This window comes from Marmota monax, unplaced genomic scaffold (assembly GCF_021218885.2).
Source record: "Marmota monax isolate L192 unplaced genomic scaffold, Marmota_monax_Labrador192_F-V1.1 WCK01_AAM20220418_F8-fsc00133, whole genome shotgun sequence".
NCBI lineage: Eukaryota > Metazoa > Chordata > Mammalia > Rodentia > Sciuridae > Marmota > Marmota monax.
In genome coordinates this window covers 3,013,279-3,037,385 of record NW_026694821.1, presented here as the reverse complement: position 1 = coordinate 3,037,385, position 24,107 = coordinate 3,013,279, and the positions used below count along the sequence as shown (strand labels likewise).

Below are 24,107 nucleotides of genomic sequence, written 5' to 3'. Positions count from 1 at the left end.
AATCCTCTTCAAACCCATATACTTTGCCTGTAGGCTAGATAAAGGAACAAAGAATTTATCACTTGACAAATAAGAACAGTCAGGAAAGAAACAAAAATGTGAGTTAAGATAGATTATATATTTTATATATATATATATATATATATATATATAAATTCTTAAAAATGATTCTTCAAGGCCTTTAGAAGACTGACCTCACTGGTACAAATTTCTGTAGGGAACCAACTACACAGTTCAACGTGCCCCACATAGTAAGTTAGTTTCAAAACTTACAATTCTATATTTTTAAAATCCCACAAAGATAACATTAATATGTAAAAAACCAGAAATCCTGCTTAAAACTGACATATCTCTGTCTGTTGAATGAAGATGTGTGTTCCATGTGTCACATAAGCTCACTGTGACACTAAAGAAAAAATTTTTAATTTAAAAATTCCACCTCATAGAAAAAAACTATTGACGCCACCATGGGACTGAATGTTTGTATCTCCTCCAAATTTCCATGTTGAAATCCAATCTCCAGTGCAATAATATTAGGAGGTGACTGGTCATGAGGGCTTTGTTCAGGAGGCTACATTCCTTCTGCTATCTAAGAATAAACAGAAGGTGCCACAAATGATGAACAAGCTCTCACCAGACCTGGAATCTGGTGGTACCTGATGTTGTAGTTTCCAGTCTCTAGGACTATAAACAATAAATTTCTTATTCATAAATTAACTGTATGAGGTCTTTTGCTATAGCAGTGTGAATTCACAAAGATAATTAAAAGGAAGAATCTTATCTGTAGGTGAAAGATTTAGATATATTAATTTGGCTTGTAAAATACTAAGATAAAAATTTCATTTTATTATCATTGGGTTTTAGTACTTAGTTCTAGACATGCTTCTAAAATTTTAGCCATAATTTTAATTTATGGGCCTAATCATCAGACAACACTAATAGCATTCCAAAGTATTCCCTTCAAAAACCTTTTTTCATAGTGATTAAAAACATACATGAACATGTACCCCAAATACCACTCTATCACAATACTTTTCTAACTAGCAAATATCCCAGTTCATATTTTCAATGTGTCAAGGAATGATCTAAGTTCACAGTAAAAGGTTCATCAATTGATAGTCTTTAACTACTCTACCACAAAAGGTTTTCACATTTCACATGCACAGCCTTACTGTTATGAAAAAGATCTCTCAATGCAGTTCTCATTTCAGTTATTAGGACTGCTATTAAATTACCTCAAATCTCTTATATCAACATTCTAATCTGCTACCCTAAAATAAACCTTATCAATACAGCAACAGAATTCCTTGAGTGTTTATAACCACAACACTTATATTTTTAAATTTAAGAGTAGGAAATGGTAGAACAGTACAGGACAAGACCTCAGGATATCACTTGTCATCAGTAACACTACACATTTAGCAAAACTATGAGTCTCAGACTCTAACTCCTGAAATAATTCCAAGATGAGCTAAAATGTCCTGCTTTGACATAAAAATCCAATGTGTTGCATCATAAAACAGTCCTTTCCTAAAAGCTTGTCATATACTTGAACATAGCAATTAAGTCAACTTGTATTTTTCCAAAACTAAATCATGCCATTTAATTTACTTCATGGATTATGAAGAAAAGCAACACCTGGTAAAATTATCCTTCAATTCACTAAACATTTTCAGGTAATGCAGAACAAAAGCTAAATCATCAGAGCAAAACTAATCATTTGGCTTCAAAATCACACACACACATATACATACAGCCTACTACTACAACATGCTAAGAATATAAAGATGAATGATTAAATTGACTGAATAAATTCATGATGTAACTTTCTGAAGAAAATGCTTATACTTATTTATAATAAAATTTCTAAGAACATAGTCTTTAGAGCCAGAATTCTATTCAGTTCAAATTCCAACTCCACTAATAAACCAGCTATGTGACCTTGACAAGACTAGTTTTTTAAACTTTCTCTACTTAATTTCCTCATCTGTCTAAAAGTATTAATTCAAAGAGTCAATGTAATAAAATATTAGCTCAAAGAGTCAATGTAATAACTAAATAAGAAATGGATATAAAGTATTTGGAACATTTTTCTGGAACATAACAATTCTAAGTGATTAGACTTAAGTTACATTAGTTAAGAACACATCTGAGGTTATGCTCAAGAGTGTGAGATCTGATTAATTTGCTAACTAACTTTTAATTGATCTGTAACTTCTGATGAAACTTTTCTTTTTTGTTCTTTAAACCACTTTATTGAGGAATAAACAGCATACAAAAATGGCACATATTTAACATATGCAACTTAAGAGCTTGGTACAACTTGCTGTTTTTTGTTGTTGTTGTTGTGCTGCTGGGGACTGCCTAGCATGCATGGTGCACTGGATTCAAACACTCCTCTCTACCACTGAGCACATCCCCAGTCCCTAGAAATTGCTTCCATTTCCCCACCCCCCCCCCTTTTTTTTCTTTTACAATTTGCTTTATGACATCATGGAACTTAGAATACTATGAACCTCAGGTTTCTTGCTGGGAAAACTGGGTTATAATATGTACTTCATGGGTGGTGGTGGTTGTTTTATTTTTTTCCCCAATACTAAACTATAAATAAACAAATGTGGTTTAAGAGAATGTAGCAGTTACTCAACATCTGATCTATTTAGGAATGAAAAAAGTTCTTTTTAACATTTTTTTGTTGTTGTTACTTTGGGTTCATTTGTTTGGTGTTGGGGATTTAACCCAGAGGCAGGTATACTAAACACTGCACTTTACCACTAAGCGACACCTCTGACACTTTAAATACATTTTTTAAACTGAGTTTTCTACACAACAGTCTAACAAAATATCTAAAACATACATATACACACAGGCTCATGCATGTGCATCACAATGAATAAGGATGAATAAAAATGATGACTGAAAATGTGTAATTCAAGACAGCTTTTTAAAAAGTAAAACAACAAATGGAGAATTACCTATAAAACAGGAATCTGATGCTTAATCTGAAGGGTGCTCAGGACAAGATCTATTTACTTCAAACCATTCATCTATGCAGCTAGAAAAGAACAAACCAGAAATTAATTTAAAGATACGTCTAATAACTATGTCAACCATAATAAAAATGTTTACTTTCTTGACTTTAACATATGTTTGGAAGAAAAAAATTTAAAGACCATATTTGGTATATTCAAATAAAACACAAGCAATCTTTGTGAGATACTGGGTATTTTATTTTATTATTATTATTTTTTGAGGTACAGGGGCACTCTACCACTAAGCTATATCCCCAGTCATTTTTATTTTATTTTTAGACAGGGTCTTGCTAACTTACTCAGGCTGGCCTTAAACTTGTGATCCACCTGCCTCGGCCTTCCAATTTGCTGGGATTACAGGAGTACATTACTATTCACAGCAAGCACATGTTTAGGGGGAAGCCCCTCTAACCTGGGTGTCAGGGGGAGCTATTCTATGCCACTAAGGAAAAAAAACCTTTCCAAAATTACACCGTGAAACACTTGAAAATTTAAACAGAACTATTTCCTAAAGACAATCTCAAGAACTACTCAAGAACTATCAAGAACTACTATTTTATTCAAAATTAAAGGACCAATTTATAAAAATATTTCTTTTCAAAATAGTTATGCACATATCAACCTTTTCATGTCATTTATCAAATTTTGATTCTTGACAACATCATTTTTAAGATCACACTTATATGATTACTGAACATTTATTTTAATTCTATCCTGCTCTGTAATGCATATACATACACAAATAAATATACTGGCATCCATTTGAATTTAGAGTATTTCACAATCTTGTTTTTTATTAGAAGTTAAATTTTAGGGTGCATGTAATTATCCTCAATGTAGATCTATACTCTCCAGTATAGCCATAAGGAGTAAATTTAAATTTATTAAGAAAAAATCCTTAGTCACATTTCAAGTGTGCAACAATGATATGGCTGGCTAACGGCTACTCTATCAAACGGCACAGATTCAGAACTTTACATCACTGTATGAAGTTCCAATTCATGGTACTACAACAGATGATAAAATCAAGGTCCTGGAAGGTTAAGTAACTTTCCCAACAGGCATTAAATTCTCCAAGCAGGATTCAAACTGTTCAACATTCTCCTTGGTGACATGTGTCAAATTTGCCTTACACCACAAGGTTAGCTTAACCTAATATGTTGAAGGGCAAAATTTGTATTTATCATTCTCATATCATAACAGGTTGGTTTAGTACATAAAAATGATAAAAACCGGTAAAAGAAGCCAGGCATGGTGGTACATGCCTGCAATTCCAGCTATTTGGGAAGTTGAGGAGGGAAAATCATTTGAATCCACAAGTTCCTGGGCAACTTAAAAAAAAAAAAAACCCACCTCAAAAACAACAAAGAAAAGCGAAGGGCCCCATCCATGTTTCAAATATTTAAAACAATTTCTGTTGCCATTAAGATTTTTGTTCTCTAAATTCATAACAGATTTGGCTTATAACATTGTTTTCAGCCAGCTCTCAACCACTTGTTATAAAAGCCCTCTGTTCTACCAATACTTCTGAAAAGGAAGGAGTGAGACCTGAACAAAATACTCCAGATACATTAACAATAGTACCTCTGAATAATAGCTATGTGACCTAAACTGAGTACTATTATTTACTTTTTATAGCCACGTAATACTGGCTCATAACGTGAAAGTCATCATTAAAATCCCAGGTGTTTTTCATATAAAATGCTATCAATCCACATATTCTCCATTCTTAAATAAATATTTTTCACTGATTATTTAAAATACTATATTCCCTTTCCTATCCCCAGCTTTTCATTCTTAGCTATTTTCTTACTCTATAACTATATACGTGTGTATATAGTTATAGAGTAAGAAAATATATATATAGTTATATATATATAGTTAAAACAACATATTATGCTTATTCTAACTTTGTTTGTACCAAGAATTGAACCCAGGGGTGCTTAACTACTGAGCTGCGGCTCATTTTATTTTTTATTTTGAGACAGAGTTTAAGTTCTTAGGGCCTAAGTTGCTGAGGCTGGCTTTGAACTTGCCATCCTCCTGCCTCAGCTTCCTGAGCTGCTGGAATTACAGGCACATGCTACCGTACCCATTTCTACGTGTTTTTTTTTTTTTTTTTAATTAATGCTTTTTTCCTCTCAATTTGTTTAAAATTTGTGATTGTTAATAAGGTTCACTTTTTTAAATTCCCATTGTATAGTATTCTGTTATATAAATACACCAAAATTTTTGTGTCTATTCTCTTCCATTACTTACAGACATTTCCAATGATTTACAAACATACTCTGAAAGGAACTTGCAACAGAATATAAATTAATTTTGTCACTACTCAGTTTGAACTGTATTTTTTTAAAAATATTTTTATTTATTTATTTTTTTAGCTGTAGTTGAACACAGCATCCTTATTTTTTTTTATTTATGTGAATGTGGTGCTGAGGATCAAACCCAGAAACTCCCATGTTCGAGGCGAGCGCTCTACCGCTGAGCCACAACCCCAGCTAAACTGTATTTTTTTTTTTTTTTTTAAATTATATTCTGGCATGAGGTCCTAATCTCTCCCTGGTCCTGTACTTTGTGTTGTCTGGAGCAAAAGATCAAAAAATTTTCTAAGGCATATATCTGTAGGTGGAATTACTGAGTTGTAGTAAAAGTACCGCACACACTAAGTTGCTGAGGCTCTCAACCACTTGTTATAAAAGCCCTCTGTTCTATCAATACTTCTGAAAAGGAAGGAGTGTCCACTAAATAGATGAATTTACATTTGTTTATTTGTTCACTATTTGAGGTTCCTTTTTTCTGAATCATTAACAATTTTTATAATTTTTCTACTTTGATTTATCTTTTTCTTATAGATGTTTAGAAAACTATTATTCTACAATATAATATACATGTTTTTGATAAAACTTGCTTTCTACAAAATCATACACTAGAAGTAACAGAGATTATGTGGAAAAAAAAAAACAAATTAAGGGTAGATCACTCAATACAACTTTGCAACCAGAACAAAGACATTCATATCTAATAAATAAAACACAATTGTAAATATAGAATGTTTTAAAAACAACGGTGAAGTTGGCATCAGTCAAAGAGGATTAAGGAAGGATGTGATGAGTTACAAAGACAAAACTGTGAATAAGTACTGCTAAATCCCATAGGCTAACTTGAACTAAGAATAAGAACATGGGGAGATGGGTATTCTTTTATGGCTTATTGTGTTAGCATATGTTTTTATTTGCTGTTATTCAATGCAGCAAAATTTTATGTGCTAGGAAATATCATATATAACCCAATAAAAGATGTCATTATATTATTATCGCAATGAGTACAATGAGTTAACCACATTAGGAAAAGTGACAAGAGTATTATTTCACATTTAAAACCTCTGTTGTTGTGTTGAAAGTCACATTCCTAGATCAGTTTGTGTTTGCACAGTATCATGTCGCAAGTAAGTTTTTGATTTCAACATAATCAAATTTATCAATCTTAAGTTTTGTGCCCCCACCCCACTCCAGGAATAGTATTATCTTAGGAAAAATAATTTTTTACCAAGAAGTCAAAAACATTTTCCCATATTCTTTCCCCAAGACTTCAGATTTTGATTTTCACAGTCTGGAATTGACTTGTATTTCAAACATAAAACAGGAATTCAACTGTTCATATTAATAAATAATCAATCAAAGCACCATCTAATGAACAGTTTATTCTTTCTCTATGACACTGTAATATTATCTCTGGCAAATCGATTTTTTCATTTATTCAACAAACTTTATATAGCATCTATCAGTGCCAGCACTTCCCAAAATTGAACTCATTTAAACCCTTTTAACTATATTAAGTTGATATTATTGTCCTCATCTTACAAATTCAGAGAGAAAAACTGAATAATGTGACTAAGAACACACAGGGAATTAGTGGAGGAGTGAGAGTCCTGACTTCAGAATTGATGTTCTTAACTCTCATGCTACGCTCTTTGTCCATACAGGCATATGAGTATTTATGAACTCTGTTTTGTCCCAATAGTTTACCTGGGTCATTTCCATACTATCTTAATATAGTCTTGCAATAAATGTGTATAGGACAAATCCTCTAACATGGTATTTTTCATGAGTATCTTCACTGTTCCTGCCCTTGGCTCTTGATTACACTAAAAAAAAAACAAAACTAGGTGAGGTTTGATTGGACTAGTATTAACTATATAGAGGTTTAGGATAAAATAACATCTTTCTGACACTGAGTTTTCCTATACATGATATGATATGATGGATACCCTCTATCTTTCTATAAAGTTTTAAATTTTTGTCTAAAGCAAAGCGTTGCATCTTTTGTAGAATTTATTCTGAATATATACCTCATAGCCCTTGTAGTTTCTGGTGCTTTAATGTTATTATTTAAAGGAAAGTTACATTTTGTTTTTTTTTTTATTGGGATATGAATACAACCAATTTCCACGTTGATTTCCTATCTGGGAACCCTGATGAACTCAGTGATTTTAATAATTTATCTAATATGTATTCTTAGCTTTGTTTTAAAATCATTAATACATAAGCACAAAACTTTATAAAAGCTTTCTCACATTTATTGAGTTGGGGGGTCTTTCTCCTTCATTGATGTAGTCAATGACATATATAAATTTTCTAATCTTATGTTTTCATTAGTAGCATAAATCCCATTGGTCATGAAGCATTATTTTAGATATGTATTATTACTTTTTTGGTACTGGGGATTCAACTCAGGGGCACTCAACCACACTTCATGTGTGCTTGAAAAGAAAATGCATTCTCTAATTGTGAAATACAGATACACTCATTAGTTTAAACTTGGTAAACTGCAGTTCTCAATTCTTCTTTTTTGTGTACCCACTTGATGATAACTGTGTTGAAATTTCCTATTATTTTGGTATATTTGTCTATTTCTTCTGATAGCTTGTAAATATTTTGAGGGTATGTTTTTAAAAAATAAAAGTTTTACATATTTTGTATCATTATTTAGTGACTATTTCTAGTAATGCTTTCTGATATAAAGTTATCTTTGTGTGACATTAGTTTAGCTTTGTTTTATTTATTATTTGCCTGGATATAGTTTTCTATCCTTATACTCTCATATTCATCTATATCCTTATGTTTAAGTGTTTTGTTAATCAATAATATGTCTCAACCTTTCAAACTATATTTTCAGCTGGTGAGCTTGTTCTTTATAGATTTGTTTTAATTGTTGATATATTTTACCTCCTTATTTTGCATTATTTACACTGTTTTCTTTACACTTTCCCTAGCTGCACTTTAAGTAAAAATGCTACCTTACTTTGAACCCTACAGTTTTAAATTGTTTTTATAGTCACCTCAAATAGTTGTAATTTGTTTGTTTGTTTAACCTAAAATACAGTTCTGAAAGCAAAACGACTGTGTAAAAAACCAGACAGGCTCTGAAGTTAAGCAAATGTCAAATCCGGCTAGGATTTTATCTCTACCATTTAGTAGCAATGCAACCCTGAAAATATTCCCTGATACCTTAGTTTATTTTCTCTATTGTAAAGTGAGATTGTTACAAGGCTTACACAAGATACCTATTTAAGAAGCTATGGACAATAACTGGGGTCATGGTAAATGCTTACAAAAAAGAATAGCCTTTTGAATACAAAAGATGTGGAGTTCAAGTCTTAGATAGCAAGAGAAAAAAGGCCCTTACATTTTAAAAAAGTTGAGGGGAGGGGTTTCAATGATGAAAACAACCTTTCTGACCTAATCACAATGTTTGAAACTATGATAGCCATCTTTTGCTCCAATATCAACTTGGTTAGTAGAAAAATAAACTTACCTTTTATGATATATGCATAGGCAAGGCAGTCGTGCTATAGTATCTCCCTGCTGCAATTCTTCAAGACATATTGCACATTCCCCAGCATCTTTACTCAGTACATCCTCTGTAGGGTAAAAAGGAATTCAGGACAATAAAATTAGTTAGCAAGTTGAAAAAAGATTTATGTGAATGCTAGTTTACATACAGTAGTGATCTCAGCATACTTGAAGTATCTTTTATCAGAATTACACAAAACTCAGCATCCATACTAAGAATACTACTCATGAATAAGTGAACCATGTTTATCTCCATTGACATCACTATCCCATGTTTCCATTTTATTTATGCATTACTATAAGCAAGAATAGTACAGAATCTTAAAACTTGCAAAGGATTTTGCTCTAAAATCAATTAAGTCAGTTGTCTGGAATCCATTTTCATTCTCCTACTAAGCACTATTAGTTTGGTTTCCAAGAACAGTTCAGAAAAGCTTAGAGTGTAACATGATTGAAAAGACATGAAAATAAAATACAATTTTTAAAATACAAAAGGAAGTCACCCTGAATATGAGATTTTTACAAAGCTGCTTGGCGGGAGGGGACTGGGGCAGACAGAAGGAAAACAATAGAAAGGAAACACTAAAAAAATTTAGCAGAGGCCTATAATTCCAAATAATATGGTATAACCCTACCACTTCAATTTTTTTTTCTTTAACCACAAAGATCAAAGGTTTTATGAAAGAGACTTTTGGAAATTTGAAGATTTTAGACATTATATGCAGCAGTTCTTCATAACTATTTTCCATGACAATGCCAAGCCAACTCCAGACAGCAGTTACTGGCTTCCAGAGGGCTCTGCAGGTATTTTAAAGTCCATAGCATACTCAAAATTATTAAAAGGTAAACTCCTTATTATGAAGCAAAAGTTCTTTAAAAAATGATTCTCAACTCATATTTTATAATGAAACTTTAAATTACATTTAATGTTAAATTTTATTTTTAAAAGGATCCTGCCTTAAATAGAGCTAGTCAGATATGCTTTGTGACTCTTAAATGCAGAATAACTAAAACATGCTATTACTGAAGAGTATAAAGAAAAAAAATGTTCAGAACATGTGGCTACCCTTTAATGATTCATTTTGGGAAAGCATATTCGGAGAAAACACAACTCTATTTGGTCCACAGAATGGAAAGTACCAGCTAGACAGTGGGGGAAGATGGGCAGCCCATAGGACAACTTCTACAGAATAAGGAAAGGAAAAGCCTGGGTGAGAAGAGTTAGCTGAACCTAGGGAATATCCAGAGTGATTTTAGCTAATAACCAGGGAGCTCAGAAGCTACTATGTTATAGAGACTTAAGCTGGAAAAGATTTCTAGATAAGCAAAGCTGGATAAATTGAAAATGAGGTTTATTTTCACTTCCCTTAAGTTTTCTTTCTACATTCTTGACCTTGGAAGTCTCACCCACTAGTCCCACCCCATCCAAATTGAAAGCCTTTTCTCAATTGCCATTTTTCTCTTAGTATCCTGAATATCTCTCAATGAAAAATTCAGACAGGGAGCCAGTCTAGTGTGAAGCACCCAACTAGGATGGCATCAGTGAAAAGAAGAAAAACAGGAAGAAACACTAATAAATTTTAGTAGTAGTCTCTAATTCCAAATAATATGGTATATCCCAATCACTTCAATTTTTTTTAACCACAAAGATCATCAATATTATAATGAAGAATTATGTGAATATAAGTTCTATAATGAGCTTAAAAATATCAATCAGAACATTTTATCTTACATAAGACATCAATAATTATAAGACATATCATTAGTTTTATAAATGGAGTAAGAAAAAAATGCCTTCATTAAAAAATAAAACAACACTAATTTTTATTTATTTATTTATTTTTTAGTTTTAGGTGGACAAAATATCTTTATTTTATTTTTATGTGGTGCTGAGAATTGAACTCAGTGCCTCACGCATGCTAGGTGAGCACGCTATCACTTGAGCCAAATCCCCAGCCCCACAACACTAATTTTAAGAAGCATCTCATTTTAAGAGATAAAGAAGTGTAACAAAGAAGTGCTATCTTACAACTGATAGAATAGGGCATTACATTTTCTACCTTTAGGAAAATATTAACAATTCACCATAAATTAAGAAAGTGAGATTAGCTTTTAAAAATAAAGAAACAGTACTGCAACATTTTTGCCATAAGCCCAAAGCAACATTCCCAATGAAAATAAATAGAAACCTAAAACATACAGACTCTGAATAAAAAGGAAAATAATTTATCTTACAACATTTTTATGTTGACATATGACCAGTTCTAATTCCTTTATTGCAATAGATTTTTAAAGTCAATTTTTAAGATCAGAATAATTTTAGTATTTAATTAAAATATTTTACATGTAATTAAAAAACATGTTATTAATTTTAATATTATGAATTTTATTCTACTTATAAGAAAATTTGTACAAAGACATTTTCAATCTGTACATAATTAATGAAAATTTATATATATATATATATATATATATAAATGTACTATATAATGCCATTTTAAAATTGACGGGGGCAAGGACTATCCCTCAGATGCTTTGCAGGAACTAATTTGAAAGAATCTTTATTGAATTCAGAATACTGTATTAAAGTAAGCTAATTTAATCATAAGCTCCCTTAAGCCTTAGTAATAAAAAATAATCAGAATTATAGAAAACACAAATTTGTATTGAGAAAGGTACATGTATATATAAATGAAGCAGCCCAATATCTACCAACACAGCTTCTAGTAACATTATCTCTGCTCAGAGAATTAGACATTTTCATATTGCAGCCACTGATTGCTCAAGTGTGTTATGATAAGCAACTCTAAGACAACTCACTGTTACTATAAAACTTCATCACTGATGCCTCAAACAGCAAATACTTAATTTTCAAAATTTAAAGTCTTATTTCCAATGGAATCAGTCTGTGCATACTTAAAAACATTTTCAGTTTTGAAAATTCACTGTGCAATGTAATTAACTTCTGCCTTCCTAGGGGTCTACTATAGTATTCCCCTCACTCACTGCTTATGACATTGACCTTTCATTCAAAGTTTAGAGGTTTTGTCTTCACAAGGGGACTAGGTTTCACAACTGTGAAAAAAGTTATAAGTAATATGATATTCACAGTTAAGTAGGGTCTGGAAATACCACTAAATCCAGGAAATGGAAATATCTTCAAAATAGTTTGGAAAAGATTATTAAAAATCTTTAGACAATCAATTAAAAACATTCAGGATATGTACCCAGAGGTATTTAGCAGTCAACACTTTAGGTCAGCTACTAACTAGCCAAAATTTATATAGAGAAAGGAACATCAACAGATTTAACTACCAGAGTTGGCTAGTCTGGGTTCCCCAGAAGTACTAATAGGTGCAGTCAGGTGAGATTGCAGATAGGAAACTAAACTTGTGTTGCTTTTTCAAAATGTCATTCTTTCATCACCTATCTAAGCGTCTGGAACAGGAAAAAAAATCAGTGCATTGCTTTTCAGTCTCATACTTCTTTTACTAACTATGCATCAATTTAGACATACAGATAGAGTAAAAGTTTAAAGACTAAGAGGGTAATGATTTTTTATTAGAAGTTTGGCACCAGAATCGCTTAGGGAATGAAAAAAATTATATATGTGAGACCCTAAAGATTCTGCAATATATGCCTACCAGAGACAAGAATGCTATTAAAGAAATAGTATGCTGAAGCAGAAAGAGCATTAAAGCTGTGAACTTAATATGAATTTCCATCCTGTTAGGTATGTAACCTCAAAAAATGTTAGTCAACTTCTGAAATGTCATTTAACTCTTCTCTTTAGTATTACTATATTATAGAAATAACATTTTAAATAATCAATATGAAACTTTTTAAGTTACAAAAGACACGATGTAATAATTTTCTTATTAGAAAATACTCTACGGACCTCCCCAAGAACAAAGTCAATTATCTCCCTATTTGTTTTTCTCCCCATCCTGATGGTCCCTTTGTTTCAAACTTAGTTTCATCCAATAATCCCACACTGACCAAGAACTTCTATCAAGTATGTCTGACCTAGCCATTTCTAAACACCTGTTATGATTGCCAGGCTGGGAACAACTCCATGCAAACAATACCACTGAACTGATTTATAAAAGTAGTTTAATTCCATACTTACAGCACTTACAAGTATTCACTCTCTTATGCAGTTTTAAACATACTTATCTTAGATTAATTCTATAAAGTAACTATTGTTACCTGCATTTTACATATAAGAAACCTGAGGCTCAAAGAAGTTAAATAACTTTCCAGAAATTACTAAATTACTAAGTTATGGGACCAGGATTCAAATTTGGTGCACCTAAGTTTTTAGCCTTTTGCCTACTTTATGAATTTTGCTGCAAGAAATAACTTCACTTTAAAGTTGCATAGATACTGATGCGAATGTACAGTTTTAGACAATCTTAAGTTTGCAATACTCAAGCTGGAAGTCACTACATATTTATAGGAAGACTTTTCAAAACTTTTCATGTTTTATTTTCTGGACTTATTAAACTGTTAAACTACTATTAGAATATGAGTTTACACTTAACTATCAACACAGTTTAAAATGGTCCTGTCCAATAGAACACTCTGAAATAAAGGTCGCTCTTCTGTCTAAATGGTAACTTTTAGCTACATATGTTCTGAAAATTGTTCTTGAAATGTGACCAGTACAACTAAAAAAAGGAATTTTCAATTTTATTTAATTTTGGCAAAACGTGAAATCTATATGGTAGATAATGAACGTACACTTATAAATTAGACTTCTGTAAATTCATATTTTACTTATATAGCCTCCAGCTCTTATATTTACATTGTCCAAAGAAATTACTTAAAATTCAAAGCAGCCAAATACGCAAAATTAAAATATTTAGCAGGTTCAAGCACATACTCAGATAGTCATTGTCAAGACAACATGAAAAAAGCAGACAGCCAAATTAAAAAAAAAAAAAGAAGAAATGAACAAATAAAACTGAATTTGTTAGAGGCAGCCAAGAAAACTTCATGCGAGAACTTCATAATAATCACAACTTTATTTTCAGATCAAGCATCCAAACAGGTATATGATCTTTTCAGCAAAATACAATGTCAAGCACTATTATGGATCAGGCATTTTACCTGAAGACTTATTTTTTGTTCTTGAACCCTCAATGATAGCAGTAGAAAACAAAAGCAGCTGAAATGTGAAATAATCCCTAGAAAAATCAAGAATTAAAAAAATTCACAACATTAGTAGGAAGCAATTACTCAAAGAATGAAAAGTTTGGATCTACAAAGTTTATTAATAAATACTTTCAGATATTAAGTTATCTTTAACTGGTTTAAAAGAAGTTAATACTAATATTCTATACTTCAGATCTATCTATCTATTTCTATGCTCAAATATCATAATGGGGTTTTAAAATGACATTTCACAAAGGGAAGCTACCATTTTCACTGTAAGTTAAATATATCAATAAAATTATGGGACTAACCTTTATCAATTTGCCTAAAACTGAAATGTTCCCCATCAGGGTCAGCTTTTATCCCTTTTAGAACCTTATTATTTTAGCTTAAATAGGAATTACTGAATTCTCTGCCTAAATGCCACTGACAAGTATTACACTGGTGGAAATATAAAAAAGTTTAAATAAGAATTGATTATTAAACATATAGCTACCCTTCAATCTGTACTGTTAGAAACAATGGAGGATTAAGATTAATTCTTCAAAAGGAGATAGAATTTGCAACTCCTGATGAGTTTAAAAAAAACAAAACTGTACTCTGGAATATTTTGGAAATTGACTTGGCAACTTCTCCAAGAAAATGCATCAAAAAAAAAAAAGGAACTCAAACCAAAATGCTAAAAGGTAAAATATATGGAAGGTATTCTAACTCCATACTCAGGAGACTTAGCCTTCTTGTGCCTTACTTTCTTCTTAACTTGAAGTTAAAACCAAACTCAGAATGAATATTATATAAAAGTACATTTATAACAAGCTACAAGTAATCATACAAATCACCTAAGAAATCATTAGATTATCAAATTATCACCCAACTTCCAATCAAACTAAAATAATTTTCCTATGCTCTTTGCTGTTGGAAATAAACAAAAAAGCCCAAACTCAATAATCACATTGATTTGGCAAATTCTAAAACAGTGATTTTTCCAAATGAGTTGTCCACATGAAAAAATAGTTTTTTGTAATTGCTGTACACATACTAAAATGGAATAACAAGACTTTGAAATAAGATTCTGGGTTCATTTGTCTTGAATCACTAGAGAGAAAAACATTAGTCCTGGGAAAAAATAAAAAGCTAGTATATATCTGATTTTCAAGCTTACTACTATATACTATTTAAATTAGATAAATGTATTGATAATGTATATAGATTCTTAGTGGCATTGGAAAAGAAGTCAAGGAATTAGAATTTCTAATATGATAATAGCAAAAAACCAAAACAAATAAATGAAAAGAAAAAAAAAAAAAACACCCTGCATGTATACCTTAGTCCTTGTTAGGCTCAAATTCCAATTCTTGCAATTTACTTAAGAATATAATGGGGAAAACAAATACATCTTCGGGTAAGGTACTACTAAGAATTAAATAATACTTGTCAAATGTCTATAGAGCAGGTATAATCTGAATACTAGGTTTGTGATTACTGGAGGGTGGGGGTTGGCAGGGACTTCCCTGAGTTTGTTTTCTGCAACTAGAGTGGTAACAATACAAGAAACCTGCTTGACCTGTCTTAGAACTGCTGTGAAGATCTAATGATAATTTAAATTAAGGCAGTCTCATGGAAAAAGAACAGGCTTGAACTTGGAACAAATCACAAACCTCTTGGAGCCTCATTTTCTTCAAATAAACTGTAAGTCATAAAACCTACTTCTCACATGGTCTTTAATATTGATGATTAAAAATAACAGTTAATAAATGTGAAAATACATAAGAAGCACTAACTAAACATTAGCTAAATATAAACAAATTGATACTACAGCAATATTGAAATAATCTGAAAATTTTCAACTCAAATTAGTATTACCACGTGTAACAAGTTCATATGACGAAATTTTTAAGTATACTGATGTACTGACTCCTTTAACCCAGAAGATTCATATCAGCCAACCAAGCAAAAAGCACTGAATATATGCTGTTTGCCAAGAAATGCTTATATGCTTATTAGTACATGAGTGAAGTTTTAAAAATATGTATGCATAAGAAAAATATTTTAAAAATCCATTCCTGATATAAGCAAAGTGCGAAATATAAATATCTGAAAAAAAAAGACGCTGAAAAACAGCAGCTCTGACATTAATAGTTATATACCATTAACGATGAGAGGTCTTTCTTGATCCTTTTTTACCCTGCTACTAAAATAACTGTACTGATTGCTGGATCCTGAAAAATTTAAATCCAGATTTAGATACAGGTTCCAGATTTCTCTGGTAATGAATCCAAATGAAAATCAAGGAAGAACAGTGTTATTTCCCCTCATCTAGGAAGTGGGTGAAACAATACTGATTTGGAAAGAAGTTTATTTTTCTTAATAGCGTTGGTCAAAGTTTTCTAATCCTTAAATTGCCAGCAGTCAGCAATACCTGAGCCAATCTATTAGAAAATAGAAAGAAGCCAAGGATGTAGCTTAGGAAACAAACAAACATAAAAATCCCTAGAAGTTCGGATTTAATTTGAAGAAAGGGAAAGTGACTTGATCAATCTGGAAAAGGCTGGGGAAGAAGAGAGTAAGGAAAAAAAAAAGTACCAAATCTACTAGTGATAGTATAAATGGTTACGTGCTGAATGACAGAACACTTTATATACACTGTCCAGGATTAAGAAATAAACATATTTGCCATGAATATTGAAAAATACAAGAAAGCAACTGTCTGAGCAAAGGCAAAGCTATAAGAGCTCAAATGTGAGGATAAAACTTAAAGCAGAAGAGAAAAATATTACAAAAATGAAGATGAAACTAAAAAAAGAACAAAGAAGAAGAGATATTTCTGAAACCACAGTTAGGGATGCAGGGGGACAGAAATTTTTAAAATGAGCTGGTATTAGAGTTAAGAATTAGGAGAAAAAAAAAATTTTAATATTTTTTTTTTTAGTTGTAGGTGGACACAATATTTTATTTCTATGTGGTGCTGAGGATCAAACAGAGTGCCTCATGCATGGTAGAAGAGTGCTCTACCACTGAGCCAGAACCCTAGCCCAAAGAAAAAAAATTTAAGACAAGAAAAGGAGACCAAATGATGCCTATCTATTGTCAAAAACATTAAAAAACAAGAAAAACATATGAAAATATTATAGAAAAGCAGATCTAGATCTACATTTTAAGGGCTAACCGAATCTATAAAAATGCTAAAAAAAAAATCAACATTATTAAAAATACATCCTAATAGATGCTTACCAGTCAAAAATATAGGTTTCCTTTCCCAGCACCAAAAAAAAGGGATCCATGGTGGCAAATGATTATGTCAACTTTTCAAAGAAGAGAGAATAAGGTTGGTCTCAGATTTCTGTATAATACTATTCTAAATTTACGAGCCTGTAAAAATACTTATTCATATTCTCAAGTTAAAAAGTATAAGCCAAAAATTTTACATCCAAATTTGTATGCAAAAACCAAAAAAAATAGTAGATAAGTAGTAAATTAAAGTGAAAGGACTGGCAATGAGAACTGAATACCACAAAAGTGGGAACTATCATTAAATAATGTCTTAAAGTATCTACCCACCAACATTATTAGAAGGTGAGGGTTGTTAGGGTAGGAGGAAATTTTAAGTTTAACTATACCACCTTATTTTTAATAACTAGGGGGTCAAAAGCACCATTTGAAACTGATAAAGCAAACCCAACATACAGTGAGTAGTGTTTTTTTGTTTGGTTTTTTGTTTTTTTGTTTGTTTGTTTGCTTTTTGGTGGTTTTGGGATTGAATCCTGTGTTACTCTACCAACTGAGCTGCATTCTCAACCCTTTCTACTTTGATACAGGGTTTGTTAAATTGCCCATGCTGGCCTTAAACTTGTGATCCCGCTACTTCAGCTACCTCAGAAGCTACACCATGTGCTTGGCAGAGTACAATGTGTATTTAACAATACAAAGTAAATTCTGAGATAATGTAATAACTAAAATTAGGACAGGGCTGAGGGTGTGTAGCTCAGTGGTAGAAAGCTTGCTTAGTATCCCATGTTCTAAGCCCTGGGTTCTAGGCTGTGGGCTTAATCTGTGGCACCATAAAGATAAATAAATTGAAATAAAATATGGACAGAGTGTGGAAAAAAATAAGAAATATACTAATCTCATCACTGTTCACACAACAAAATTAATAGTATCTGTGTTGCCAGGTCCAGTGGCCCACTCCTGTATTCCAGCTACTTGAGAGGCTAAGGCAGGAGGATTGCAAATTCCAGGCCAGCCTGGGTAAATTAGGGAAACTCTGTGTCAAAACAAAAAATAAACACCTGGGAATGTAACCCAGTGGTAGATTCCCCTGAGTGCAATTTCTCCTACTGTCAAAAAAAAAAAAAAAAAAAACTACCACCACCAACAAAACCCCACAAACATAAAACAAAACAGAACAAAAGAATGTTGAAGAATGAAGATTAAGGGTATTTCATAAAGTTGTGATCACAAAAGTAATCACTAAAAAACAATATATAATTATTCCTAATTAAAAGAAACAGAACAAAGAAAAACTATCCACTTAGTGAAAAACAGTTAAAAAACCACAAAACTGAAAAGAATTAAAACTGGTTAACCATATCAAGAAATATAAATGGGTCAACCAACAGAGTAAGAGGAAAATAAAGATTAGACATAATTCCAAACAAAACTCAGAAAAACTAGGCATAAGAAAACCAGAAGAAATCAATTATTAGTAGATAATAAAAAACACAAATATGCAAATTAAGAACAAGCTGAGGAAATACTCACATTTTGATAGAAAGTAAACAATCCAGAAGAGACTACTTTGCTCAACTGCATGAAGTAATGAAGTAGATGATTTTTTGGAAAATATTAAAAAACAGATTAAAGACAAATCTTTCAAAGAGATTAATTTCCATAGAAAATAAAAATGAATGACCCTTCAAAAAAGACTGAGGCCTAGCTACTTCCATAGGGAATTATACTAAACCTTTAAAAGCATTTAATTTAAATGCTACTTAAATGCCTGTAGAACACAAAAGTCTCCTAAGTTATTCTTTTCTGAAGCAAGCATAATTTTGATGGGCGTGGGGGGAGAAAGCCAAATGAAGAATAGAATCTGGGTATTAGGATGCCACATAAAAACTAACTTGGCAAGAACACAGTGATACTAGAACAAAACTAAATCAGACTAATCAATGCAAGAGAAAAAGCCAAGAATAGATTTAAATACCTATAAGAATGTGATGCACAATAAGCAATCATAAACACAAACATACATGCATCCCTGACTAAGCAAGGCTATCAGGAATACATCCCATAGACATATTCACATAAACTCAAAAAAAAAAAAAAAAAAAAAAAAAAAAAAAACACAAAGAGTAATTTAAAAGGCTTTCTACAACAAACTGGTTAGTAATATTTTGGTGTATCCACCTATGAAATAAGGTAATTTTAAGGAAAAATATTTGTAAAAGTTTAAAGACTAAGAGAGTCATGATTTTTTATTAGAAGTTGACACCAGAATCGCTTAGGGAGTAAAAAAAAAAAAAAAAAATTATGTCTGATGAAAAAACCCTCAAGGTTTAAAGTTATGTACCAGCATGGTATTACTCTGTAAAATGTGTGCTAGTAGTATTGGGTACCTTTGAAAAAAAGTGAGGTACCAAGGTGAGAGAGAGATTTTTTTCACTGCATATCCTTTTTATCTCTGTTTTGGTACAATACAAAAAGAAAGTTAAAATTAATTTTAAAAAATGAAAGAGAAAAGCGAAGATATCAGGCAAAAGCAAATAAAAGAAATCACGGCTGGAAAACAATTTTCCATGGGTCTCGCTCATCTTTCTGTGCATCTGTACTATCTTTTCAAGGATGTTTGTATGACAAATAGCCCTGGAAGGGAAAGCTACTATCACATAGGACAGACATGCCAATGTCTCAAAAGACAAATGTACCCAAAGTTGAGGGTTTCTCATTTGTAATGCAACTCTCTTAAGTGTGCAGATGTCACCTGGTCCTCTTCACATTGCCATGTGGAAATTAAAGCTTCAGAAACTGACACCAAAAAAGGCTAACATTCTTGCTGTTGTTAATGCAATGAGTAATGAAGTTCTTTGATTTTCAGTGGGAGTCTTATATCTTCTGCCAGGAGCCATGCAACTAACTTGTTAGCTTACAAGCTAGGGTAAACAGATCCTTTAGTTTCTATTAAACTTGAGTCAAAATAACATTAGAGGGCTACAGGTGTACAGCTCAGTGGTAGAGCACTTGTCTACACAGGAAGTGCAAGGCCTTGGTGATCCCCAGCACTGTAAAACAACTACCACTACCACTACCATTACTAAGATTACTACTATTAAATAAAGAAGCATACAGGACTAAAAACCTGTACAGGGTATAGAAGATAGAACAAAAGAGTTTCTATCCAAAAAGGATTAAGCCAAATATTGGTGCAAAGGGCATAGCTATGAAATACATAAAGCCAGAGAAAATTGTTGCAAGGCAAATAATACCAAATAATCACAATGGCGACACTTTGACAAATGTTTTCCTAAGTTTATCAGAATATGTGAACCAAAGGTCCACATTCTGTGACCTTGCTTATCTGTAAGTAAGGTAATTATTATAGGTATTTAAATCTATTTTTTATTTTATTTTAAAAATATAAGCAAGGATATAAAATATTCCAATAATACAACCAAACACAATTTATGCAGGTGTGGGCGGCGGCTCTGCCCTGCCCCTCCTACCACGCCAGCGGACCACTGGGCCTGTTCTGCCGGTCGGTCGCAGGTCTGCCCACCTTGCGGGCGTCGGTGGCGGCTCCGCTCCGCCCCCACTCCAATTGGGGTCACGTGACCACCATGCCGGTGAGCCACTGGGCCTGCTCTGGGCGCGGGCGGCGGCCCCGCTCCTCCCCTCTGGCTCGACGACAAAGCGAGACAGACTCGGGTGTCTGTGACTCACCCTCCCTACCAGGAGACCAACTGTTTCTGTCGCCGCTGGTATTGATGAAGTTCTCTCCTCTGCCGCTTTCTGATGACATCAGATCTCTGCCATGTTGGTATCCCATGCGAATGGCAGCATTTCGTTCCCTTTGCCGTGTGACCAAAGCAACGGGTGAGTCCTGACTGGCCCTCACAGGCCCCGTCTCAGTCCCGTTGCCACTGCCCACGAAGGCTCGGTTGGTATTTACCTCACAGTACTCAGCAGGACCCGGACCGAGAAGCAGTTTCCACGGGCTCCTTAGCCCTGGGCCAGAGCAGTTCCGGGAGCCGGAACTCGGCCGCTCCGTGCTCAGTGCATGCTCTGATAAGAGCAGGCTCCAAGAAGCAGTTTCCGTGGGTTATTTAGCACTGAGCCTGAGTAATTTATCTGCAAACCGCAGGCGAATGGCAGCCTGAAATTACCTGTCCTATAGCTGAATGAGCTGCGATCAGTCGAAAACAGGGATCGTGATGACGTCAGCTCTCCAAGATGGTGGCCGCTGGCCTCCTCTGTGGTCTGACCAGTGTGGAGAACCGAATTGGACCGCTTCCTTCCCCCGTCTCAAACCCAGAATTCAGCACTGAGTACAGTGCTTGCACAGCTGGCAGAAGCCCGCAGAAACTGCAGCGCTGTATCCCTACGTTGCTATCTCCTCGTTTCCCAGCGCGCGCCGCAGACTCTAGCCGCGGGGCGATTTGCCGAACAAGCAGCGTGACCCTCCGTGCGGACAAATCTCTCGCGTTTGAGCCCCCGTAGCCGATCCTCGTGCGATGGAAATCCTTCCTCCAGGTTCCGGAGCACCCCACTTTTGCTGGAAATTCCTAACAAGACAGCCTTTAGTCGTCCTGACTCGTCATTCTCCCGCACAGTGACGCGGCACACGGGGGCAATGCACTCCCCTCGCCGCCATCTTCTCCCTGCATTTTTATTTCTATACAGAATCAAAATGCCTCTATGAAGCTGGGTGCGGGGGCACATGCTTGTCATCTCAGCAGCTTGGGAGACTTAGACAGAATTTTGGGTTCAAAGCCAACCTCAGCAATGGCAAGGTGCTAAGTAACTCTGTGAGATCCTAACTCAAAATGAACTACAAAATAGGGCTGGGGACATGGCCCAGTGGTCGAATGCCCAAGTCCAATTCCCTATACTCCCAGAAAAGAAAAACAAAAGAAAAAAAAAAATGCTTCTATGAAGATTTCTGCTAGAATTCCATTTCTCACTTGATTTTCAAAATAACCATGAAGATAGGCGCCATCCATATCCAGTAATATTTTTTAAATGTTTTTAGATGTTGATGGATCTTTATTTTATTCATTTATTTATATGTGGTGCTGAGCATTGAACCCAGTGCCTCACACATGCTAGGGAGGAAAGAACTCTACCACTGATCCATGGTCCCAGCCCTCTAGTATACTATTTTTCACAGGATAGAAATGCAAGATCAAGATCACATAGCTATTAAGTGACATAATCGGGCTCTGAACTCAGAAAGTTGAATTCAAAGTCTGTACTTTTACAAAGTACCACTACACTTCATAACATTTAAAACACAAACTGTATGCTATATGTTTACAGAAGGGCAGTGAAACTGAATTTAATGCCATATAAACTGGGCCTAATATTCAGGAGGCTGAATGAGATTTAAAAACAAGTTTGTCTCTTATATGACCATTTCTGATTCACTAGCTTTAAAAAAGCAAAGAACTACTAAATTTCAAATTACTCCACAAAACAAGAAGCCATTTTAGAAATGTTAACATAAATAGAGTTACAACATTATTATTTTGGGCTACTTTCAACATATTTGAAGATGTTGAACAAGGAAACTAAGACTCAATACTCATAAAATTTATATCAGTCACTGACTGTACAAGGGATTACTAGGAAAACAATGAAACACACGAAAGAGAGGGAAAAGTATATAAAATAGGCAGTTTCTTTTTGTTTGGAATTTGCTTTATGGTGTCTCTAGCTATGGATTTATTTTTATTTATGGCAGTCCAGATCATTGTGCTCTTTATTCTCCTTTAATCTTCCTGTTCTTTATTCTCCATTGTATATATTTAGAATTTGTTATCTATATGTAATACATATATTTATATTGTTTATATATTTGTTTCATATACTTATATGCTCATTTCATAATATTATTTATATTTACCTATATATAAATATAATGGAGACTGTAAAATTTTACTGGTGTCTCATGGGGATTTTGCTTTTGCCTCTTCAAATTCTTTTAGAATATAACCTACTCTTTTGTATAAAACAGAATTAAGAAGGCCCAGCGGCCTGCTGAGGGGCAGAGCCGCCCCCCACCCCCCGCGCCTGCCAGGTAGGCAGAACTGTGACCACCAACAGAAAAGGCCCAGTGGCCCGCGGAGGGGCAGAGCTTCCAATCACTCCTGCAAGGTAGGCGGGCCTGCGACCCACCGGCAGAAGAGGAGCAGGGGCCTGCTGAGAGGCAGAGACGCCCCCTCCCCCCGCGCCTGCAAGGTAGACAGAACTGTGACCACCCACAGAGCAGGCCCAGCGGCCTGCTGAGGGGCTGAGCCGCCCCCCCACCCCCCGCGCCTGCCAGGTAGGCGGAACTGTGACCACCAACAGAAAAGGCCCAGTGGCCCGCGGAGGGGCAGAGCTTCCAATCACTCCTGCAAGGTAGGCGGGCCTGCGACCCACCGGCAGAAGAGGAGCAGCGGCCTGCTGAGAGGCAGAGCCGCCCCCTCCCCCCGCGCCTGCAAGGTAGACGGAACTGTGACCACCATCAGAACAGGCCAGACCTGCAACCGACAGACAGAACAGGCCCAGTGACCTGAGGAAGGGTAGAGCCGCCCCCACCCCCGCGCCTGCAAGGTAGGCGGACCTGCGACCCATTGGCAGAACAGCCCCAGAGGCCTGCAGAGGGGCAGTGCCGCTGCCTGCGCCTGCAAAGTAGGCAGAACTGTGACCACCGACAGAACAAGCCTAGCGGCCCGCAGAGGGACAGAGCCGCCGCCCGCGCCTGCGATGGAGACTTTGCAACTATACAAGACCAATATAAATATATAGGGGGAAAATTCAATAGCACAACAGTTTCACCAAGTAGAAAGGAACGCGAACAGTATGA

At 34.4% G+C, this 24,107-nt stretch overlaps 1 protein-coding gene across 3 annotated transcripts in view; it reads right to left on the bottom strand.

The window, feature by feature from the left end:
- The window catches only part of Znrf2 (zinc and ring finger 2), an 83,983-nt gene that overhangs the window by 5,509 nt on the left and 54,367 nt on the right, over positions 1-24,107 (bottom strand). For 2 of the 3 annotated variants that reach the window (XM_058573155.1, XM_046426014.2), the window contains exons 3-4: positions 8,850-8,955; positions 2,976-3,055 (exon numbers count right to left, since the gene is read on the bottom strand). In XM_058573155.1, coding sequence (XP_058429138.1) covers positions 2,998-3,055; positions 8,850-8,955 — 164 coding nt within the window. In that variant the 3' untranslated portion in view covers positions 2,976-2,997. Of the gene's footprint in view, positions 1-2,975; positions 3,056-7,060; positions 7,180-8,849; positions 8,956-24,107 lie in introns of all 3 variants that reach the window. The other variant, XR_009225095.1, reaches the window with a different exon arrangement.